The sequence below is a fragment of the Coregonus lavaretus genome (genome assembly GCF_964263955.1).
Source record: "Coregonus lavaretus genome assembly, contig: HAP1_SCAFFOLD_1196, whole genome shotgun sequence".
Classification (NCBI taxonomy): Eukaryota; Metazoa; Chordata; class Actinopteri; order Salmoniformes; family Salmonidae; genus Coregonus; species Coregonus lavaretus.
The window spans coordinates 60,001-82,722 of record NW_028161551.1 but is presented as its reverse complement, the minus strand read 5'-3'; the positions used below and the strand labels follow the sequence as shown (position 1 = coordinate 82,722).

Genomic DNA, 22,722 nt, shown 5'->3' with positions numbered 1-22,722 from the left:
CTAAATACTATCCCCAATCACAGACTAACTCTAGACAGCTGTCTCTGACTGGGGATCATCAACCACCCTTAGTATTCATGTGAGGGCTTGACTGTGGTCCTACCACTCCTCCTAGTGGAGAACAGGCTGACTGTGGTCCTATACACTCCCCCTAGTGGAGAACAGGCTGACTGTGGTCCTACCACTCCCCCTAGTGGAGAACAGGCTGACTGTGGTCCTACCACTCCCCCTAGTGGAGAACAGGCTGACTGTGGTCCTACCACTCCCCCTAGTGGAGAACAGGCTGACTGTGGTCCTACCACTCCCCCTAGTGGAGAACAGGCTGACTGTGGTCCTACCACTCCCCCTAGTGGAGAACAGGCTGACTGTGGTCCTACCACTCCCCCTAGTGGAGAACAGGCTGACTGTGGTCCTACCACTCCCCCTAGTGGAGAACAGGCTGACTGTGGTCCTACCACTCCCCCTAGTGGAGAACAGGCTGACTGTGGTCCTACCACTCCCCCTAGTGGAGAACAGGCTGACTGTGGTCCTACCACTCCCCCTAGTGGAGAACAGGCTGACTGTGGTCCTACCACTCCCCCTAGTGGAGAACAGGCTGACTGTGGTCCTACCACTCCCCCTAGTGGAAAACAGGCCTACCCACAGTCAAACCTTCACAGTACCCCCCCCCCCCCCCCACCCTTAAGGTGCGGACTCCCGACCGCACCTGATCCCCCCCCCTTCTCCAAAAAACAATAAAAACCACTAAACCAGGGGGACAAAGGCGGAGTACTGGGGCGGTTGATGGTGGAGGCTCCGGCTTCGGGCGTGACTTAGGCAAAACGTCTTCTCCCTTCCTGCCTCCCCGTTGCACACCCGGTCCGGTCTGGACCCCGGCGCGATGCTTCCCCTCTCAGTCCTCCCACGATGCACCAAGCCCTGTCTGGACCCTGGTGTGGGAGCCCCCGATCCTGGAGAGGGGTTGACGTCTGGTTCCGGCTCGGACCCCGGTGGAACAGATGGCTCCGACATGGTGGGAGAGTAGACGACCGGACCCGGACTGGGCACCGGTGAAGCAGACTGCCCCGGCTCTGGAATGAAGCAGATAACCGGAGCTGGACTGGACACCGGTGGAGCGGACTGCTCTGGCACTGGAATAGAGCAGCTGACCAGAGCTGGACTGAGCACCGGTGGAGCGGACTGCTCTGGCACTGGAATGAAGCAGATAACCGGAGCTGGACTAGACACCGGTGGAGCGGTCTGCTCTGGCACTGGAATAGAGCAGCTGACCGGAGCTGGACTAGGTACCGGTGGAGCGGACTGCTCCAGCACTGGAGTGGAGCAGCTGACCGGAGCTGGACTGAGCACCGGAGCGGAGCAGACTTCCGGACCAGTATCCATTCCCATCTCTGGAGCAAGACTGAACGCCGTGCCCAGCCTGGGCACCGAAGCAGAAGAGAATTCCAGCCCTGTGGTTAGGCCAGACTGGGCCCCGGCCCGCTAAGGTGCTCCTTGCAGGGGACCGTCGCTGGAGACTCTGTGCAGAGGACCGTCGCTGGAGGTCGGGTGCGTTGAGCTGGAACGGGCCGTACCAGGCTGGGGACACGCACCGATGGTGTGGTGCGCTGAGTCGACCTTCTCCGTGATCGACTCTGGACCGGCGCTGGGGGCACCGGACTGGGAACTGGCGTTGGAGATCTACGACTGCTCCTGTCCTTCTCTCTCCGCCGCCAATCCCCCTCCCGTGAGGACTCCTCCGGGAGCCCCCACGAGTAAGGAAACAGAAACACATCGTCGTCTTCCTCCGACTCCTCTGTGTACCCCTGCTCCCATGGTTGTAGAGGCTCCTCCTGGAACCCCCACGAGTGCAGTGGTCGGGGCTCTTCTCCCTCGATCCCCAACCACTCCCATAGCCCCCCCCCAAAAAAAAAAAAAACGTTTGGGGGTTCTTCTGGGCTCCAGGCTGGTCCTTAGCCTTTCTGGCCCGTCGACGTTTCCCTTGTCGATGGCGCCGCTGCTCTGGACTCCAGTCCTCCTACATTACCTCACGGTAACGGACTAATTCCGTTATCCATGTCGTCGTTCAGCCACGACTCTGTGAAACATAAGATATTACAGTTAATGTCCCGTTGGTAGGATAACCTTAGTCTTAGGTCCTCCAATTTGTTTTCAAATGATTGAACATTGGCTAATAGGATTGACGGAAGAGGCAGTTTACTCGCTCGCCGTCGGATCCTTACAAGGCACCCCGACCTACGTCCACGATATCTCCGTCTCTTTCTCATGCGAATGACAGGGATTTGGGCTTTGTCGGTTGTCTGTAGAATATCCTTCGCGTCCGACTCATTGAAGAAAACATCTTCATCCAATACGAGGCGAGTAATCGCTGTCCTGATATCCAGAAGCTCTTTTTGGTCATAAGAGATGGTGGCAGAAACATTATGTACAGAATAAATGACAAATAAAGCGAAAAAACACACATAATAGTACAATTGGTTAGAGGGCTGTAAAACGGCAGCCATCTTCTCCGGCGCCATCTCCATCAGTTGGTTAACATTAGCCCTTTTGTTTGCTAAATAGCTAGCTAGCTATCTAGGATAGCTAGAAAAGTGAAATGGCCCGTATGGTCAGCATCTAAAACAGCTAAGTTAGCTAGCTAGCCAAGTTAACTCAACTCCATGATTTACGATAGTGTGAGAGATTTATTATTTTTATAATTGATGGGATGACTAACTTAGAAAGAATGCATTCTGGACTGTGCTAATGTAGGTTGTGACACCTGGCAAGCTGTGATTGATGTGAAGAGCTGTTTTAGGGGGTAAAGGGAGATAAGGATTTGTGTCTCCAGATGCTGGAATATACTGGTTCTTTGTGATCTGTGAACCTTCCTTGGAAGTAGGAATGGTGTCTAAGGGAGCTGGCTCTTCTCACTATGACAGGTTGTTATGATATGGACATATGCCTGGCAACAGGGGTGCATCAACGGATTGGCTGAGTAAGTCTAAACCACGCTCAAGTCTCTACTCTAATTGGTCAGCAGAGAGGTGGGAAACTCTCTCTGTCAGAGTATTTGAGTATTGAATCTGAAACAATGGATTAGTTCTCTGAAGTGCCCTGCGAGGTATTTCAAAGAGCCGTATATACGAAACATCATATTTACCATTGAAGGTTTTTGCATTAATTAAAATAACTAGTATATCTTAGAAGTCGTGTTGACCTCTTTTGTTCCTAATACCAGATTTGAATTGACGCAACTTTGACAATAGACTTGAGTTTAGCTTGGCTAGCTAGCTAATGTTAGTGAGAGAGAGCTTTATAGCTACTGTAGCCACAATCGAGACGAATTTAATGTAATCTATCTAGCTAACTAGATAGTTTAACTAGCTGCTGTTAGCATATGGCTAGCTTGATACAGTTAGCTCTTTAGCTAGTAATACCAACGACTTACAACGCTGAACCAACCAACCGAAACAAACTACTAAGCAATTTTAGCAGCAGGTGATCACATCAGACCTCACAGCTTCCATTCTGTTAGCTCCCGTTTGGTGGCTGTGGCTTGAAGCAATGAGTGACGCATTTAAAGGGCAGTGGCCGTGCTGATAGCGTTGCCCAACCCCTCGCCGGTCGTTCAACTGGTCGTTCTGTACGGCACCGTTTCCGTTCAACTGAACGTAAAAACGTACTGAACGCAGCCCTGGTGTGGTGCTGAAGCTGTTCCTTCTTGCCATGTCAGATTGAAGGTCAGTGACTGATGACTTTGTGCAGTGACTCTCTAGTCGTGTTGGGTTCCAGTCTATAAGTAGTGCTCCTGTTTTCGAAATAGATTGTTCCCTTGCACTGTTGTTAGTTACTGTGGCTCTCCGTGAAGCCAGTGCTCGCAGCTTAACTCTCCCAAGTGCCCGTGCATTATTACCGGGCGAAACCGTTCGGCACGCCCCCTTTCACTTAGCCTACCCAGAGAAACTAAAGATGATCTCATCTGTAGAGTCATTAAAAGCTGTTCCATTGAATTCATACCTAACCTATTGTAATGAAATAGGCAGGGAGCAGGTCTCGAACCCTCAACCTTCCATGCCGAAGTCCAGCGCGCCATCGACTGTGGCCCAAAAACATGCTCCGGTGGCAGAGTCGATATCCGCGGTTATAAACCAATGGTCTTTATACTAATGTTAAACTGTCCCATTCCAGGCCAAGAACATCACACAGGGAGAACAACCGCCTATCCATCTATAAACGTTACAACTATTCAACTCCGTTCACCTATCTAAAACATTGGATCATGACGGGATTGTCCATTGAAAATCGCAGAAACAAGCCACTAGGAAAATTCGACTCATATTCCCATATTTTCTGCCATGTTTAGTTACATGAGTTGATGCACTATGTGCGGGTCTTTCACCAGACATATGTTACCATCTGGTGGACATTCTGTATATTTCCGTAGAAGTGTTATCTGGATGTCTGTAGTGTAGAGTTGTATGTCCACAGGATGGCGATAAAGTTCCACGACAGGTTCCAGCAGGAATGTATTGTTGTAGTTAACCCTGTCTGCAGATAGGGAGCTTCCAGTTCTTCATCCACCCAAACAACCTGATACTGGAGACACAACCAGGCGATCCCCGCCGCACTGTCTGCCGCCCGCCCTGCCCGGAGCCTCCACGGTCAATGCCAAACGCAATCGCCCCTGGGAGCAGCAGAAGAGACGTCTATCCACCCCGTCGGGAATAACCTATTTACTAACCCTGAATAGACCAATTAAGCCTTTATGGATACGTTGTTACGACAAAGACCTAAGAAATGGGCATAGCCAACATGGAATTTGGATTTGACGGGACCTTCGTAAAAAAATACCTAACGTTAGCTAGCTAGCTAGCTTGGAAGGTTAGCTATCAAGGCTGCCTAACATTAGCTAACGACCTAGCTAGCTAACGTTAGCTAGTTACCTGAAAGGGGAAAATACGACAGTTGGACTTCTGTGGGCAAAAGGCCTGGGTTTGTTGTTCCCCAACACGTTTGTCTTTTAACATAGTTAGCTACCTATCGTAACATTAATGTTAGTTAGGTAACTTAGCAAGCTAAATTGGCAGCTAACGTTATGTCAACTAGCTGGCTAGTTGTCGAGAACTGACAGACTAATATTTGTTAGCAAGTTAGCTAGCTAACTATTAGCAGGACAATCTGACGCCGTTTTATCACTAAGATTCATTTTTTCAATGTGTTGTTCCATACTGGACACTTCAGTTCAAGTGATTGAGCTGACGTGAAAGAGAACGAGGTGTATAAAGACATATATACGTTTGGAGGAGCGGAGTTGAAGTTTAAAGAAAATGTACAATCGAGTGAACTCAATGGCGGTGCTGAAGCAAATCACGATGCTGGCGTTTGGGCTGTGGGTGATGGTCCTCCCTCCGGTCGCTGGTGAGTAAACCCAACTACCAGATAAGGTTGCCAACCTCTTGGACCTGCTCTGTCTGTTCTGGATAGTTTATCTAGCTGCTAAAACACAGGCCTATCCTATAATCCCAGTAATGGATACCAAAAATCTTTGGTTAAATCACATTATCTGATGTAACAACCTGCAGCTATGGTCTAGCTAGCTATCTAGTAGCCTCAGTTTAGGCTGGGTTAGGTGGGTTAGCTAGGTGGTAATGGTTCTCTCACAGGAATGTATTTGACTGGAGCAAATTGTACAAAGCTATATAAAACTCTCCTGGAATGTCTTCTAAACTTCTCAAGACTACACCCTGTGTTCTCCTAATGGGTTGGTTGTAGTTTATATAGCTCTCTCTGTGTTCTCCTAATGGGTTGGTTGGAGACACCCTGTGTTCTCCTAATGGGTTGGTTGGAGACACCCTGTGTTCTCCTAATGGGTTGGTTGGAGACACCCTGTGTTCTCCTAATGGGTTGGTTGGAGACACCCTGTGTTCTCCTAATGGGTTGGTTGGAGACACCCTGTGTTCTCCTAATGGGTTGGAGACACCCTGTGTTCTCCTTATGGGTTGGTTGGAGACACCCTGTGTTCTCCTAATGGGTTAGTTGTAGACACCCTGTGTTCTCCTAATGGGTTGGTTGGAGACACCCTGTGTTCTCCTTATGGGTTGGTTGGAGACACCCTGTGTTCTCCTTATGGGTTGGTTGGAGACACCCTGTGTTCTCCTAATGGGTTGGTTGGAGACACCCTGTGTTCTCCTAATGGGTTGGTTGGAGACACCCTGTGTTCTCCTTATGGGTTGGTTGGGTTGTAGACACCCTGTGTTCTCCTTATGGGTTGGTTGGAGACACCCTGTGTTCTCCTAATGGGTTGGTTGGAGACACCCTGTGTTCTCCTTATGGGTTGGTTGGAGACACCCTGTGTTCTCCTAATGGGTTGGTTGGAGACACCCTGTGTTCTCCTTATGGGTTGGTTGGAGACACCCTGTGTTCTCCTTATGGGTTGGTTGGAGACATCCTGTGTTCTCCTTATGGGTTGGTTGGAGACACCCTGTGTTCTCCTAATGGGTTGGTTGGAGACACCCTGTGTTCTCCTAATGGGTTGGTTGGAGACACCCTGTGTTCTCCTTATGGGTTGGTTGGGTTGTAGACACCCTGTGTTCTCCTTATGGGTTGGTTGGAGACACCCTGTGTTCTCCTAATGAGTTGGTTGGAGACACCCTGTGTTCTCCTAATGGGTTGGTTGGAGACACCCTGTGTTCTCCTAATGGGTAGACACCCTGTGTTCTCCTAATGGGTTGGTTGTAGACACCCTGTGTTCTCCTAATGGGTTGGAGACACCCTGTGTTCTCCTAATGGGTTGGTTGTAGACACCCTGTGTTCTCCTAATGGGTTGGTTGTAGACACCCTGTGTTCTCCTTATGGGTTGGTTGGAGACACCCTGTGTTCTCCTTATGGGTTGGTTGGAGACACCCTGTGTTCTCCTAATGGGTTGGTTGGAGACACCCTGTGTTCTCCTTATGGGTTGGTTGTAGACACCCTGTGTTCTCCTTATGGGTTGGTTGGAGACACCCTGTGTTCTCCTTATGGGTTGGTTGGAGACACCCTGTGTTCTCCTAATGGGTTGGTTGGAGACACCCTGTGTTCTCCTAATGGGTTGGTTGGAGACACCCTGTGTTCTCCTAATGGGTTGGTTGGAGACACCCTGTGTTCTCCTTATGGGTTGGTTGGAGACACCCTGTGTTCTCCTTATGGGTTGGTTGGAGACACCCTGTGTTCTCCTAATGGGTTGGTTGGAGACACCCTGTGTTCTCCTAATGGGTTGGTTGGAGACACCCTGTGTTCTCCTTATGGGTTGGTTGTAGACACCCTGTGTTCTCCTAATGGGTTGTTTGGAGACACCCTGTGTTCTCCTAATGGGTTAGTTGTAGACACCCTGTGTTCTCCTAATGGGTTGGTTGGAGACACCCTGTGTTCTCCTTATGGGTTGGTTGGAGACACCCTGTGTTCTCCTAATGGGTTGGTTGGAGACACCCTGTGTTCTCCTTATGGGTTGGTTGGAGACACCCTGTGTTCTCCTTATGGGTTGGTTGGAGACACCCTGTGTTCTCCTAATGGGTTGGTTGGAGACACCCTGTGTTCTCCTTATGGGTTGGTTGGAGACACCCTGTGTTCTCCTTATGGGTTGGTTGGAGACACCCTGTGTTCTCCTAATGGGTTGGTTGGAGACACCCTGTGTTCTCCTTATGGGTTGGTTGGGTTGTAGACACCCTGTGTTCTCCTTATGGGTTGGTTGGAGACACCCTGTGTTCTCCTAATGAGTTGGTTGGAGACACCCTGTGTTCTCCTAATGGGTTGGTTGGAGACACCCTGTGTTCTCCTAATGGGTAGACACCCTGTGTTCTCCTAATGGGTTGGTTGTAGACACCCTGTGTTCTCCTAATGGGTTGGAGACACCCTGTGTTCTCCTAATGGGTTGGTTGTAGACACCCTGTGTTCTCCTTATGGGTTGGTTGGAGACACCCTGTGTTCTCCTAATGGGTTGGTTGGAGACACCCTGTGTTCTCCTTATGGGTTGGTTGTAGACACCCTGTGTTCTCCTAATGGGTTGGTTGGAGACACCCTGTGTTCTCCTAATGGGTTAGTTGTAGACACCCTGTGTTCTCCTAATGGGTTGGTTGGAGACACCCTGTGTTCTCCTTATGGGTTGGTTGGAGACACCCTGTGTTCTCCTAATGGGTTGGTTGGAGACACCCTGTGTTCTCCTAATGGGTTGGTTGGAGACACCCTGTGTTCTCCTAATGGGTTAGTTGTAGACACCCTGTGTTCTCCTAATGGGTTGGTTGGAGACACCCTGTGTTCTCCTAATGGGTTGGAGACACCCTGTGTTCTCCTAATGGGTTGGTTGGAGACACCCTGTGTTCTCCTTATGGGTTGGTTGGAGACACCCTGTGTTCTCCTAATGGGTTGGAGACACCCTGTGTTCTCCTAATGGGTTGGTTGGAGACACCCTGTGTTCTCCTAATGGGTTGGTTGGAGACACCCTGTGTTCTCCTAATGGGTTGGTTGGAGACACCCTGTGTTCTCCTTATGGGTTGGTTGGAGACACCCTGTGTTCTCCTAATGGGTTGGTTGGAGACACCCTGTGTTCTCCTAATGGGTTGGTTGGAGACACCCTGTGTTCTCCTAATGGGTTGGTTGGAGACACCCTGTGTTCTCCTAATGGGTTGGTTGGAGACACCCTGTGTTCTCCTTATGGGTTGGTTGGAGACACCCTGTGTTCTCCTAATGGGTTGGTTGGAGACACCCTGTGTTCTCCTAATGGGTTGGTTGGAGACACCCTGTGTTCTCCTAATGGGTTGGTTGGAGACACCCTGTGTTCTCCTTATGGGTTGGTTGGAGACACCCTGTGTTCTCCTAATGGGTTGGTTGGAGACACCCTGTGTTCTCCTAATGGGTTGGTTGGAGACACCCTGTGTTCTCCTAATGGGTTGGTTGGAGACACCCTGTGTTCTCCTAATGGGTTGGTTGGAGACACCCTGTGTTCTCCTAATGGGTTGGTTGGAGACACCCTGTGTTCTCCTAATGGGTTGGTTGGAGACACCCTGTGTTCTCCTTATGGGTTGGTTGGAGACACCCTGTGTTCTCCTTATGGGTTGGTTGGAGACACCCTGTGTTCTCCTAATGGGTTGGTTGGAGACACCCTGTGTTCTCCTAATGGGTTGGTTGGAGACACCCTGTGTTCTCCTAATGGGTTGGTTGGAGACACCCTGTGTTCTCCTTATGGGTTGGTTGGAGACACCCTGTGTTCTCCTAATGGGTTGGTTGGAGACACCCTGTGTTCTCCTAATGGGTTGGTTGGAGACACCCTGTGTTCTCCTAATGGGTTGGTTGGAGACACCCTGTGTTCTCCTAATGGGTTGGTTGGAGACACCCTGTGTTCTCCTTATGGGTTGGTTGGAGACACCCTGTGTTCTCCTAATGGGTTGGTTGGAGACACCCTGTGTTCTCCTAATGGGTTGGTTGGAGACACCCTGTGTTCTCCTAATGGGTTGGTTGGAGACACCCTGTGTTCTCCTAATGGGTTGGTTGGAGACACCCTGTGTTCTCCTTATGGGTTGGTTGGAGACACCCTGTGTTCTCCTAATGGGTTGGTTGGAGACACCCTGTGTTCTCCTAATGGGTTGGTTGGAGACACCCTGTGTTCTCCTAATGGGTTGGTTGGAGACACCCTGTGTTCTCCTTATGGGTTGGTTGGAGACACCCTGTGTTCTCCTAATGGGTTGGTTGGAGACACCCTGTGTTCTCCTAATGGGTTGGTTGGAGACACCCTGTGTTCTCCTAATGGGTTGGTTGGAGACACCCTGTGTTCTCCTAATGGGTTGGTTGGAGACACCCTGTGTTCTCCTAATGGGTTGGTTGTAGACACATAATAATAATAATAATAATAATAATAATAATAATAATAATAATAATAATAATATGCCATTTAGCAGACGCTTTTATCCAAAGCGACATACTAGTAGTCTAGACTGTAGACTTGGAGGACCAAGTTGTACCACCCCTGCTGTAGACTGGGTTGAAGCCTAGCTTCTGGAAAACCTTGAGAGATAAGAAAGATAGACAGAGAGAGAGAGAGATAGAGGGAGAGAGACAGAGGGAGAGGGAGAGGGAGAGAGACAGAGGGAGAGGGAGAGAGACAGAGGGAGAGAGAGAGAGAGCGAGAGACAGACAGACAGAGAAAGAGAGAGAGAGACAGAGGGCGAGAGAAAGAGAGAGAGAGCGAGAGAGAGAGAGAGAGAGAGAAAGAGAGAGAGAGACAGAGGGCGAGAGAAAGAGAGAGAGAGCGAGAGAGAGAGAGAGAGAGAAAGAGAGAGAGAGCGAGCGAGAGAGAGAGAGAGAGAGAGAGAGAGAGCGAGAGAGAGAGAGAACGAGAACGGATGGGAAAGAAAGAGCAAGGAAAGGAGAGATCTAGAACACCTTTAAGAATGGAGTGGTGATCAGGTGATGGAAAACTCTCCATGTCTATCTGTCTGTCTCTGCCCTGTAATTTAGCCTGCTCTTTGATGAAGCGTGGGAGGATGGCAGTGGAGTGTGTGTGTGTGGGCATTGCTCTGATCTGCCTATGACTATGTATACACAACAGGACATTACCTTGAAGAGCCTGTTCTCCAGGGCCACCCGTTGTCTTGTTTTGCAGGTTTTTTACCACCGTACCCTGTCTGTCTCACAGCCATACACTTCACTGTGTCACTTTAATACTGCCGTACCCTGCCTGTCTCACAGCCATACACTTCACTGGGTCACTTTAATACTGCCGTACCCTGCCTGTCTCACAGCCATACACTTCACTGTGTCACTTTAATACTGCCGTACCCTGCCTGTCTCACAGCCATACACTTCACTGGGTCACTTTAATACTGCCGTACCCTGCCTGTCTCACAGCCATACACTTCACTGTGTCACTTTAATACTGCCGTACCCTGCCTGTCTCACAGCCATACACTTCACTGTGTCACTTTAATACTGCCGTACCCTGCCTGTCTCACAGCCATACACTTCACTGTGTCACTTTAATACTGCCGTACCCTGCCTGTCTCACAGCCATACACTTCACTGTGTCACTTTAATACTGCCGTACCCTGCCTGTCTCACAGCCATACACTTCACTGTGTCACTTTAATACTGCCGTACCCTGCCTGTCTCACAGCCATACACTTCACTGTGTCACTTTAATACTGCCGTACCCTGCCTGTCTCACAGCCATACACTTCACTGTGTCACTTTAATACTGCCGTACCCTGCCTGTCTCACAGCCATACACTTCACTGTGTCACTTTAATACTGCCGTACCCTGCCTGTCTCACAGCCATACACTTCACTGTGTCACTTTAATACTGCCGTACCCTGCCTGTCTCACAGCCATACACTTCACTGTGTCACTTTAATACTGCCGTACCCTGCCTGTCTCACAGCCATACACTTCACTGTGTCACTTTAATACTGCCGTACCCTGCCTGTCTCACAGCCATACACTTCACTGTGTCACTTTAATACTGCCGTACCCTGCCTGTCTCACAGCCATACACTTCACTGTGTCACTTTAATACTGCCGTACCCTGCCTGTCTCACAGCCATACACGTCACTGTGTCACTTTAATACTGCCGTACCCTGCCTGTCTCACAGCCATACACGTCACTGTGTCACTTTAATACTGCCGTACCCTGCCTGTCTCACAGCCATACACTTCACTGTGTCACTTTAATACTGCCGTACCCTGCCTGCCTCACAGCCATACACTTCACTGTGTCACTTTAATACTGCCGTACCCTGCCTGTCTCACAGCCATACACTTCACTGTGTCACTTTAATACTGCCGTACCCTGCCTGCCTCACAGCCATACACTTCACTGTGTCACTTTAATACTGCCGTACCCTGCCTGTCTCACAGCCATACACTTCACTGTGTCACTTTAATACTGCCGTACCCTGCCTGTCTCACAGCCATACACTTCACTGTGTCACTTTAATACTGCCGTACCCTGCCTGTCTCACAGCCATACACTTCACTGTGTCACTTTAATACTGCCGTACCCTGCCTGTCTCACAGCCATACACTTCACTGTGTCACTTTAATACTGCCGTACCCTGCCTGTCTCACAGCCATACACTTCACTGTGTCACTTTAATACTGCCGTACCCTGCCTGTCTCACAGCCATACACTTCACTGTGTCACTTTAATACTGCCGTACCCTGTCTGTCTCACAGCCATACACTTCACTGTGTATGGTACTGAATAATGGGTTATCTGTAAGATGCTATGGCTAAAAGCATTATGCAGTGCTATATGTGCCCGTTTCCCTCTCAGAGTAGGTAGGCCACAGAGATAGATGTGCTGATTGTATTTCTATACAGGTCTGTCTGCTCTATGAGCTATGGGTAGGCAGCAGGCCATTATCTATCACTATCTATCTAGCTATCTCCTCCACCACCCAGCATGTTTCCCCCTGTCCCCGGTGGGTAACCTATGTGTGGTCCTACTTCTGCTGCTACTGCTCACTACCCTGCCTGCCTTCCAGGACATAGTGTACACTACCCTGCCTGCCTTCCAGGATATAGTGTACACTACCCAGCCTGCCTTCCAGGATATAGTGTACACTACCCTGCCTGCCTTCCAGGATATAGTGTACACTACCCTGCCTGCCTTCCAGGATATAGTGTACACTACCCTGCCTGCCTTCCAGGATATAGTGTACACTACCCTGCCTGCCTTCCAGGATATAGTGTACACTACCCTGCCTGCCTTCCAGGATATAGTGTACACTACCCTGCCTGCCTTCCAGGATATAGTGTACACTACCCTGCCTGCCTTCCAGGATATAGTGTACACTACCCTGCCTGCCTTCCAGGATATAGTGTACACTACCCTGCCTGCCTTCCAGGATATAGTGTACACTACCCTGCCACAGAGAGAGATGGAGGGAGGATGAATGACCCTAGACCCTAATAGATCCCTCTAATGGAATGACCTCTGGCTGTATAGCTGGGAGACAGAGACCCAGGAACTGTTCTTCTCTTTACTGTTAGTCTGTCCCTAATGTTCATTAATACGCTTTACTCTGTATTTACTGTTAGTCTGTCCCTAATGTTCATTAATACCCTTTACTCTGTATTTACTGTTAGTCTGTCCCTAATGTTCATTAATACCCTTTACTCTGTATTTACTGTTAGCCTGTCCCTAATGTTCATTAACACCCTTTACTCTGTATTTACTGTTAGCCTGTCCCTAATGTTCATTAATACCCTTTACTCTGTATTTACTGTTAGTCTGTCCCTAATGTTCATTAATACCCTTTACTCTGTATTTACTGTTAGTCTGTCCCTAATGTTAATTAATACCCTTTACTCTGTATTTACTGTTAGTCTGTCCCTAATGTTCATTAATACCCTTTACTCTGTATTTACTGTTAGTCTGTCCCTAATGTTCATTAATACCCTTTACTCTGTATTTACTGTTAGTCTGTCCCTAATGTTCATTAATACCCTTTACTCTGTATTTACTGTTAGTCTGTCCCTAATGTTCATTAATACCCTTTACTCTGTATTTACTGTTAGCCTGTCCCTAATGTTCATTAATACCCTTTACTCTGTATTTACTGTTAGTCTGTCCCTAATGTTCATTAATACCCTTTACTCTGTATTTACTGTTAGCCTGTCCCTAATGTTCATTAATACCCTTTACTCTGTATTTACTGTTAGTCTGTCCCTAATGTTAATTAATACCCTTTACTCTGTATTTACTGTTAGTCTGTCCCTAATGTTCATTAATACCCTTTACTCTGTATTTACTGTTAGTCTGTCCCTAATGTTCATTAATACCCTTTACTCTGTATTTACTGTTAGTCTGTCCCTAATGTTCATTAATACCCTTTACTCTGTATTTACTGTTAGTCTGTCCCTAATGTTCATTAATACCCTTTACTCTGTATTTACTGTTAGCCTGTCCCTAATGTTCATTAATACCCTTTACTCTGTATTTACTGTTAGTCTGTCCCTAATGTTCATTAATACCCTTTACTCTGTATTTACTGTTAGCCTGTCCCTAATGTTCATTAATACCCTTTACTCTGTATTTACTGTTAGCCTGTCCCTAATGTTCATTAATACCCTTTACTCTGTATTTACTGTTAGCCTGTCCCTAATGTTCATTAATACCCTTTACTCTGTATTTACTGTTAGCCTGTCCCTAATGTTCATTAATACCCTTTACTCTGTATTTACTGTTAGTCTGTCCCTAATGTTCATTAATACCCTTTACTCTGTATTTACTGTTAGTCTGTCCCTAATGTTCATTAATACCCTTTACTCTGTATTTACTGTTAGCCTGTCCCTAATGTTCATTAATACCCTTTACTCTGTATTTACTGTTAGTCTGTCCCTAATGTTCATTAATACCCTTTACTCTGTATTTACTGTTAGTCTGTCCCTAATGTTCATTAATACCCTTTACTCTGTATTTACTGTTAGCCTGTCCCTAATGTTCATTAATACCCTTTACTCTGTATTTACTGTTAGTCTGTCCCTAATGTTCATTAATACCCTTTACTCTGTATTTACTGTTAGTCTGTCTCTAATGTTCATTAATACCCTTTACTCTGTATTTACTGTTAGTCTGTCCCTAATGTTCATTAATACCCTTTACTCTGTATTTACTGTTAGCCTGTCCCTAATGTTCATTAATACCCTTTACTCTGTATTTACTGTTAGCCTGTCCCTAATGTTCATTAATACCCTTTACTCTGTATTTACTGTTAGTCTGTCCCTAATGTTCATTAATACCCTTTACTCTGTATTTACTGTTAGTCTGTCCCTAATGTTCATTAATACCCTTTACTCTGTATTTACTGTTAGTCTGTCCCTAATGTTCATTAATACCCTTTACTCTGTATTTACTGTTAGTCTGTCCCTAATGTTCATTAATACCCTTTACTCTGTATTTACTGTTAGTCTGTCCCTAATGTTCATTAATACCCTTTACTCTGTATTTACTGTTAGTCTGTCCCTAATGTTCATTAATACCCTTTACTCTGTATTTACTGTTAGCCTGTCCCTAATGTTCATTAATACCCTTTACTCTGTATTTACTGTTAGCCTGTCCCTAATGTTCATTAATACCCTTTACTCTGTATTTACTGTTAGCCTGTCCCTAATGTTCATTAATACCCTTTACTCTGTATTTACTGTTAGTCTGTCCCTAATGTTCATTAATACCCTTTACTCTGTATTTACTGTTAGCCTGTCCCTAATGTTCATTAATACCCTTTACTCTGTATTTACTGTTAGCCTGTCCCTAATGTTCATTAATACCCTTTACTCTGTATTTACTGTTAGTCTGTCCCTAATGTTCATTAATACCCTTTACTCTGTATTTACTGTTAGCCTGTCCCTAAGGTTCATTAATACCCTTTACTCTGTATTTACTGTTAGTCTGTCCCTAATGTTCATTAATACCCTTTACTCTGTATTTACTGTTAGTCTGTCTCTAATGTTCATTAATACCCTTTACTCTGTATTTACTGTTAGTCTGTCCCTAATGTTCATTAATACCCTTTACTCTGTATTTACTGTTAGCCTGTCCCTAATGTTCATTAATACCCTTTACTCTGTATTTACTGTTAGCCTGTCCCTAATGTTCATTAATACCCTTTACTCTGTATTTACTGTTAGTCTGTCCCTAATGTTCATTAATACCCTTTACTCTGTATTTACTGTTAGTCTGTCCCTAATGTTCATTAATACCCTTTACTCTGTATTTACTGTTAGCCTGTCCCTAATGTTCATTAATACCCTTTACTCTGTATTTACTGTTAGCCTGTCCCTAATGTTCATTAATACCCTTTACTCTGTATTTACTGTTAGTCTGTCCCTAATGTTCATTAATACCCTTTACTCTGTATTTACTGTTAGTCTGTCTCTAATGTTCATTAATACCCTTTACTCTGTATTTACTGTTAGTCTGTCCCTAATGTTCATTAATACCCTTTACTCTGTATTTACTGTTAGCCTGTCCCTAATGTTCATTAATACCCTTTACTCTGTATTTACTGTTAGCCTGTCCCTAATGTTCATTAATACCCTTTACTCTGTATTTACTGTTAGTCTGTCCCTAATGTTCATTAATACCCTTTACTCTGTATTTACTGTTAGTCTGTCCCTAATGTTCATTAATACCCTTTACTCTGTATTTACTGTTAGTCTGTCCCTAATGTTCATTAATACCCTTTACTCTGTATTTACTGTTAGTCTGTCCCTAATGTTCATTAATACCCTTTACTCTGTATTTACTGTTAGCCTGTCCCTAATGTTCATTAATACCCTTTACTCTGTATTTACTGTTAGCCTGTCCCTAATGTTCATTAATACCCTTTACTCTGTATTTACTGTTAGCCTGTCCCTAATGTTCATTAATACCCTTTACTCTGTATTTACTGTTAGTCTGTCCCTAATGTTCATTAATACCCTTTACTCTGTATTTACTGTTAGCCTGTCCCTAATGTTCATTAATACCCTTTACTCTGTATTTACTGTTAGCCTGTCCCTAATGTTCATTAATACCCTTTACTCTGTATTTACTGTTAGTCTGTCCCTAATGTTCATTAATACCCTTTACTCTGTATTTACTGTTAGCCTGTCCCTAAGGTTCATTAATACCCTTTACTCTGTATTTACTGTTAGTCTGTCCCTAATGTTCATTAATACCCTTTACTCTGTATTTACTGTTAGTCTGTCTCTAATGTTCATTAATACCCTTTACTCTGTATTTACTGTTAGTCTGTCCCTAATGTTCATTAATACCCTTTACTCTGTATTTACTGTTAGTCTGTCTCTAATGTTCATTAATACCCTTTACTCTGTATTTACTGTTAGTCTGTCCCTAATGTTCATTAATACCCTTTACTCTGTATTTACTGTTAGTCTGTCCCTAAGGTTCATTAATACCCTTTACTCTGTATTTACTGTTAGTCTGTCCCTAATGTTCATTAATACCCTTTACTCTGTATTTACTGTTAGTCTGTCCCTAATGTTCATTAATACCCTTTACTCTGTATTTACTGTTAGTCTGTCCCTAATGTTCATTAATACCCTTTACTCTGTATTTACTGTTAGTCTGTCCCTAATGTTCATTAATACCCTTTACTCTGTATTTACTGTTAGTCTGTCCCTAATGTTCATTAATACCCTTTACTCTGTATTTACTGTTAGCCTGTCCCTAATGTTCATTAATACCCTTTACTCTGTATTTACTGTTAGTCTGTCCCTAATGTTCATTAATACCCTTTACTCTGTATTTACTGTTAGTCTGTCCCTAATGTTCATGAATACCCTTTTGAGGCAAAGATGGAGCTTTTCAGCAAAGCTTTCTACACTCTTCATGATGCTGGTGATGTTCTGGTATTCCCAGTGTCAGACAGACAGACTCCTGCCAGATAATCTCTCTGATGAAACCTGACACCATATGATGAAATGTTGTATTTACATTGGATACAAGTAGAGACTCAAAGCTAGAAAATGGTATATCATACACTGCAGTTGAGGAACAATGGGAAAGTAATTCTGCTTTGAAAGTTGATACATTTGTAACCACACTTTTGAGAAAATGGCCCTTGAATGTCTTCTTTGTCTACACCCATTCAGCATCGTTCACACCCTCTTAAACCTTAGCCCCACCCATCTCTTTAAGGAGTCACATGTGAGGCCATGTGCTAAACAGAGTGAGTAAGGCCATGTGCTAAACAGAGTGAGTAAGGCCATGTGCTAAACAGAGTGAGTAAGGCCATGTGCTAAACAGAGTGAGTAAGGCCATGTGCTAAACAGAGTGAGTAAGGCCATGTGCTAAACAGAGTGAGTAAGGCCATGTGCTAAACAGAGTGAGTAAGGCCATGTGCTAAACAGAGTGAGTGAGGCCATGTGCTAAACAGAGTGAGTAAGGCCTTGTGCTAAACAGAGTGAGTAAGGCCATGTGCTAAACAGAGTGAGTAAGGCCATGTGTTAAACAGAGTGAGTAAGGCCATGTGCTAAACAGAGTGAGTAAGGCCATGTGCTAAACAGAGTGAGTAAGGCCATGTGCTAAACAGAGTGAGTAAGGCCATGTGCTAAACAGAGTGAGTAAGGCCATGTGCTAAACAGAGTGAGTAAGGCCATGTGCTAAACAGAGTGAGTACGGCCATGTGCTAAACAGAGTGAGTAAGGCCATGTGCTAAACAGAGTGAGTGAGGCCATGTGCTAAACAGAGTGAGTGAGGCCATGTGCTAAACAGAGTGAGTAAGGCCATGTGCTAAACAGAGTGAGTAAGGCCATGTGCTAAACAGAGTGAGTAAGGCCATGTGCTAAACAGAGTGAGTAAGGCCATGTGCTAAACAGAGTGAGTAAGGCCATGTGCTAAACAGAGTGAGTAAGGCCATGTGCTAAACAGAGTGAGTACGGCCATGTGTTAAACAGAGTGAGTAAGGCCATGTGCTAAACAGAGTGAGTAAGGCCATGTGTTAAACAGAGTGAGTAAGGCCATGTGCTAAACAGAGTGAGTAAGGCCATGTGCTAAACAGAGTGAGTAAGGCCATGTGCTAAACAGAGTGAGTACGGCCATGTGCTAAACAGAGTGAGTAAGGCCATGTGCTAAACAGAGTGAGTGAGGCCATGTGCTAAACAGAGTGAGTGAGGCCATGTGCTAAACAGAGTGAGTACGGTAGTGTTGTAAACAACCAAAGATTTCAAGATTAAAAGTGGGGAAAGTAGTAGCCTACGATAATGAAAGCGCTGCTTGATGAGGCCGAAGCACCAGTCACGGGCAAACTTGGTCCGCCAGGCACAGTACCAGAGCACAAACTGGTTCTTTTAAAAAAGTAGATGAGACCTGGCTGCAGAGGGTCAGGAGGATAGTAGATGGGACCTGGCTGCAGAGGGTCAGAAGGATAGTGGATGAGACCTGGCTGCAGAGGGTCAGAAGGATAGTAGATGGAACCTGGCTGCAGAGGGTCAGGAGGATAGTGGATGGGACCTGGCTGCAGAGGGTCAGGAGGATAGTAGATGAGACCTGGCTGCAGAGGGTCAGGAGGATAGTAGATGGGACCTGGCTGCAGAGGGCCAGGAGGATAGTAGATGGGACCTGGCTGCAGAGGGTCAGGAGGATAGTAGATGGGACCTGGCTGCAGAGGGTCAGAAGGATAGTAGATGGGACCTGGCTGCAGAGGGTCAGAAGGATAGTAGATGGAACCTGGCTGCAGAGGGTCAGGAGGATAGTAGATGGGACCTGGCTGCAGAGGGTCAGAAGGATAGTAGATGGGACCTGGCTGCAGAGGGTCAGAAGGATAGTAGATGGGACCTGGCTGCAGAGGGTCAGGAGGATAGTAGATGGGACCTGGCTGCAGAGGGTCAGAAGGATAGTGGATGAGACCTGGCTGCAGAGGGTCAGGAGGATAGTAGATGAGACCTGGCTGCAGAGGGTCAGAAGGATAGTAGATGGGACCTGGCTGCAGAGGGTCAGGAGGATAGTAGATGGGACCTGGCTGCAGAGGGTCAGGAGGATAGTGGATGGGACCTGGCTGCAGAGGGTCAGGAGGATAGTACATGAGACCTGGCAGCAGAGGGTCAGGAGGATAGTAGATGGGACCTGGCTGCAGAGGGTCAGGAGGATAGTAGATGAGACCTGGCTGCAGAGGGTCAGGAGGATAGTAGATGGGACCTGGCTGCAGAGGGTCAGGAGGATAGTAGATGAGACCTGGCTGCAGAGGGTCAGGAGGATAGTAGATGGGACCTGGCTGCAGAGGGTCAGGAGGATAGTGGATGAGACCTGGCTGCAGAGGGTCAGGAGGATAGTAGATGGAACCTGGCTGCAGAGGGTCAGAAGGATAGTAGATGAGACCTGGCTGCAGAGGGTCAGGAGGATAGTAGATGGGACATTTCTGAGTGTCAAGATTCGATTCCACTAAGATTCAGTGTTTTTGGAACGGAGGAGACTGATTAGTTGCCATTCTTCCGAGAACACAAACACTCGCATCTTTCATTGCGAGCTAGCGAGGGACGGAGAGAGAGAGTGGAGGGGCAGGTTGGCCACCAGACAGACAGTCAGAACCGTACACTAGGCCTATCTATCAGTATAGGCAGGTCAGCCACCAGACAGACAGTCAGAACCGTACACTAGGCCTATCTATCAGTATAGGCAGGTCAGCCACCAGACAGACAGTCAGAACCGTACACTAGGCCTATCTATCAGTATAGGCAGGTCAGCCACCAGACAGACAGTCAGAACCGTACACTAGGCCTATCTATCAGTATAGGCAGGTCAGCCACCAGACAGACAGTCAGAACCGTACACTAGGCCTATCTATCAGTATAGGCAGGTCAGCCACCAGACAGACAGTCAGAACCGTACACTAGGTCTATCTATCAGTATAGGCAGGTCAGCCACCAGACAGACAGTCAGAACCGTACACTAGGCCTATCTATCAGTATAGGCAGGTCAGAACCGTGCACTAGGCCTATCTATCAGTATAGGCAGGTCAGCCACCAGACAGACAGTCAGAACCGTACACTAGGCCTATCTATCAGTATAGGCAGGTCAGCCACCAGACAGACAGTCAGAACCGTACACTAGGCCTATCTATCAGTATAGGCAGGTCAGCCACCAGACAGACAGTCAGAACCGTGCACTAGGCCTATCTATCAGTATAGGCAGGTCAGCCACCAGACAGACAGTCAGAACCGTACACTAGGTCTATCTATCAGTATAGGCAGGTCAGCCACCAGACAGACAGTCAGAACCGTACACTAGGCCTATCTATCAGTATAGGCAGGTCAGCCACCAGACAGACAGTCAGAACCGTGCACTAGGCCTATCTATCAGTATAGGCAGGTCAGCCACCAGACAGACAGTCAGAACCGTACACTAGGCCTATCTATCAGTATAGGCAGGTTGGCCACCAGACAGACAGTCAGAACCGTGCACTAGGCCTATCTATCAGTATAGGCAGGTCAGCCACCAGACAGACAGTCAGAACCGTACACTAGGCCTATCTATCAGTATAGGCAGGTTGGCCACCAGACAGACAGTCAGAACCGTGCACTAGGCCTATCTATCAGTATAGGCAGGTCAGCCACCAGACAGACAGTCAGAACCGTACACTAGGCCTATCTATCAGTATAGGCAGGTCAGCCACCAGACAGACAGTCAGAACCGTACACTAGGCCTATCTATCAGTATAGATCAACGCTCTTAGTTGTTACAGAAATTGACCCACTATGCTGTTTACTTTCTGCATCTATAAATATATATATATATATATATATAACTCTGAGAAGGTCAGTCTGGTCTAGGTCTATACTGGCTTTAATCTGGAGGATTATCATGGCTGCAGCACCAGACCCAGCCCAGACCCTAACCCAGACACGCCCTAGAGAGAGCAGAGCAGAGGGCCAGATGGAGGGGTTAGAGATTAGACCCCCCCTCCTCTCCTGTCAGCAAAGCCCCCTCCCTCCACCATCACCTCCTCCTCTCCCCTACCATTATGCCCCACCTCCTCTCCCCTACCATTATGCCCCACCTCTCCCCTACCATTATGCCCCACCTCCTCTCCCCCACCTCCTCTCCCCCACCTCCTCTCCCCCACCTCCTCTCCCCTACAATTATGCCCCACCCCCTCTCCCCCACCTCCTCTCCCCCACCTCCTCTCCCATACCATTATGCCCCACCTCCTCTCCCCCACCTCCCCTCCCCCACCTCCTCCCCCCTACCATTAGTCTCCTGAGTGGCGCAGTGGTCTAAGGCACTGCATCGCAGTGCTAACTGTGTCACTAGAGATCCTGGTTCGAATCCAGGCTCTGTCGCAGCCGGCCGCGACCGGGAGACTCATGGGCGGCGCACAATTGGCCCAGTGTCGTCCAGGGTAGGGGAGGGAATGGCCGGCAGGGATGTAGCTCAGTTGATAGAGCATGGTGTTTGCAACGCCAGGGTTGTGGGTTTGATTCCCACGGGGGGCCAGTATAAAAAAAATAATAATGTATTCACTAACTGTAAGTCGCTCTGGATAAGAGCGTCAGCTAAATGACTAAAATGTAAAAAAATTATGCCCCACCTCCTCTCCCCTACCATTATGCCCCACCTCCTTTCCCCCACCTCCTCTCCCCTACCATTATGCCCCACCTCCTCTCCCCTACCATTATGCCCCACCTCCTCTCCCCCACCTCCTCTCCCCTACCATTATGCCCCACCTCCTCTCCCCCACCTCCTCTCCCCTACCATTATGCCCCACCTCCTCTCCCCTACCATTATGCCCCACCTCCTCTCCCCTACCATTATGCCCCACCTCCTCTCCCCTACCATTATGCCCCACCTCCTTTCCCCCACCTCCTCTCCCCCACCTCCTCTCCCCTACCATTATGTCCCACCTCCTCTCCCCCACCTCCTCTCCTCCACCTCCTCTCCCCTACCATTATGCCCCACCTCCTCTCCCCTACCATTATGCCCCATCTCCTCTCCCCCACCTCCTCTCCCGTACCATTATGCCCCACCTCCTCTCCCCCACCTCCTCTCCCGTACCATTATGCCCCACCTCCTCTCCCCCACCTCCTCTCCCCTACCATTATGCCCCATCTCCTCTCCCCCACCTCCTCTCCCCTACCATTCTGCCCCACCTCCTCTCCCCCACCTCCTCTCCCGTACCATTATGCCCCACCTCCTCTCCCCCACCTCCCCTCCCCCACCTCCTCTCCCCTACCATTATGCCCCACCTCCTCTCCCCCACCTCCTCTCCCCTAC

At 47.4% G+C, this 22,722-nt stretch overlaps 1 protein-coding gene across 1 annotated transcript in view; it reads left to right on the top strand.

The window, feature by feature from the left end:
* Positions 1-4,597: 4,597 nt before the first annotated feature.
* The window catches only part of LOC311120434 (bone morphogenetic protein receptor type-2-like), a gene marked incomplete at its 3' end in the record, with an annotated part of 73,937 nt that continues 55,812 nt past the window's right edge, over positions 4,598-22,722 (top strand). The window contains exon 1 of the mRNA XM_084195029.1: positions 4,598-5,397. Within this exon, the coding sequence (XP_084051155.1) occupies positions 5,307-5,397 (91 nt within the window). The 5' untranslated portion in view covers positions 4,598-5,306. The remainder of the gene's footprint in view (positions 5,398-22,722) is intronic.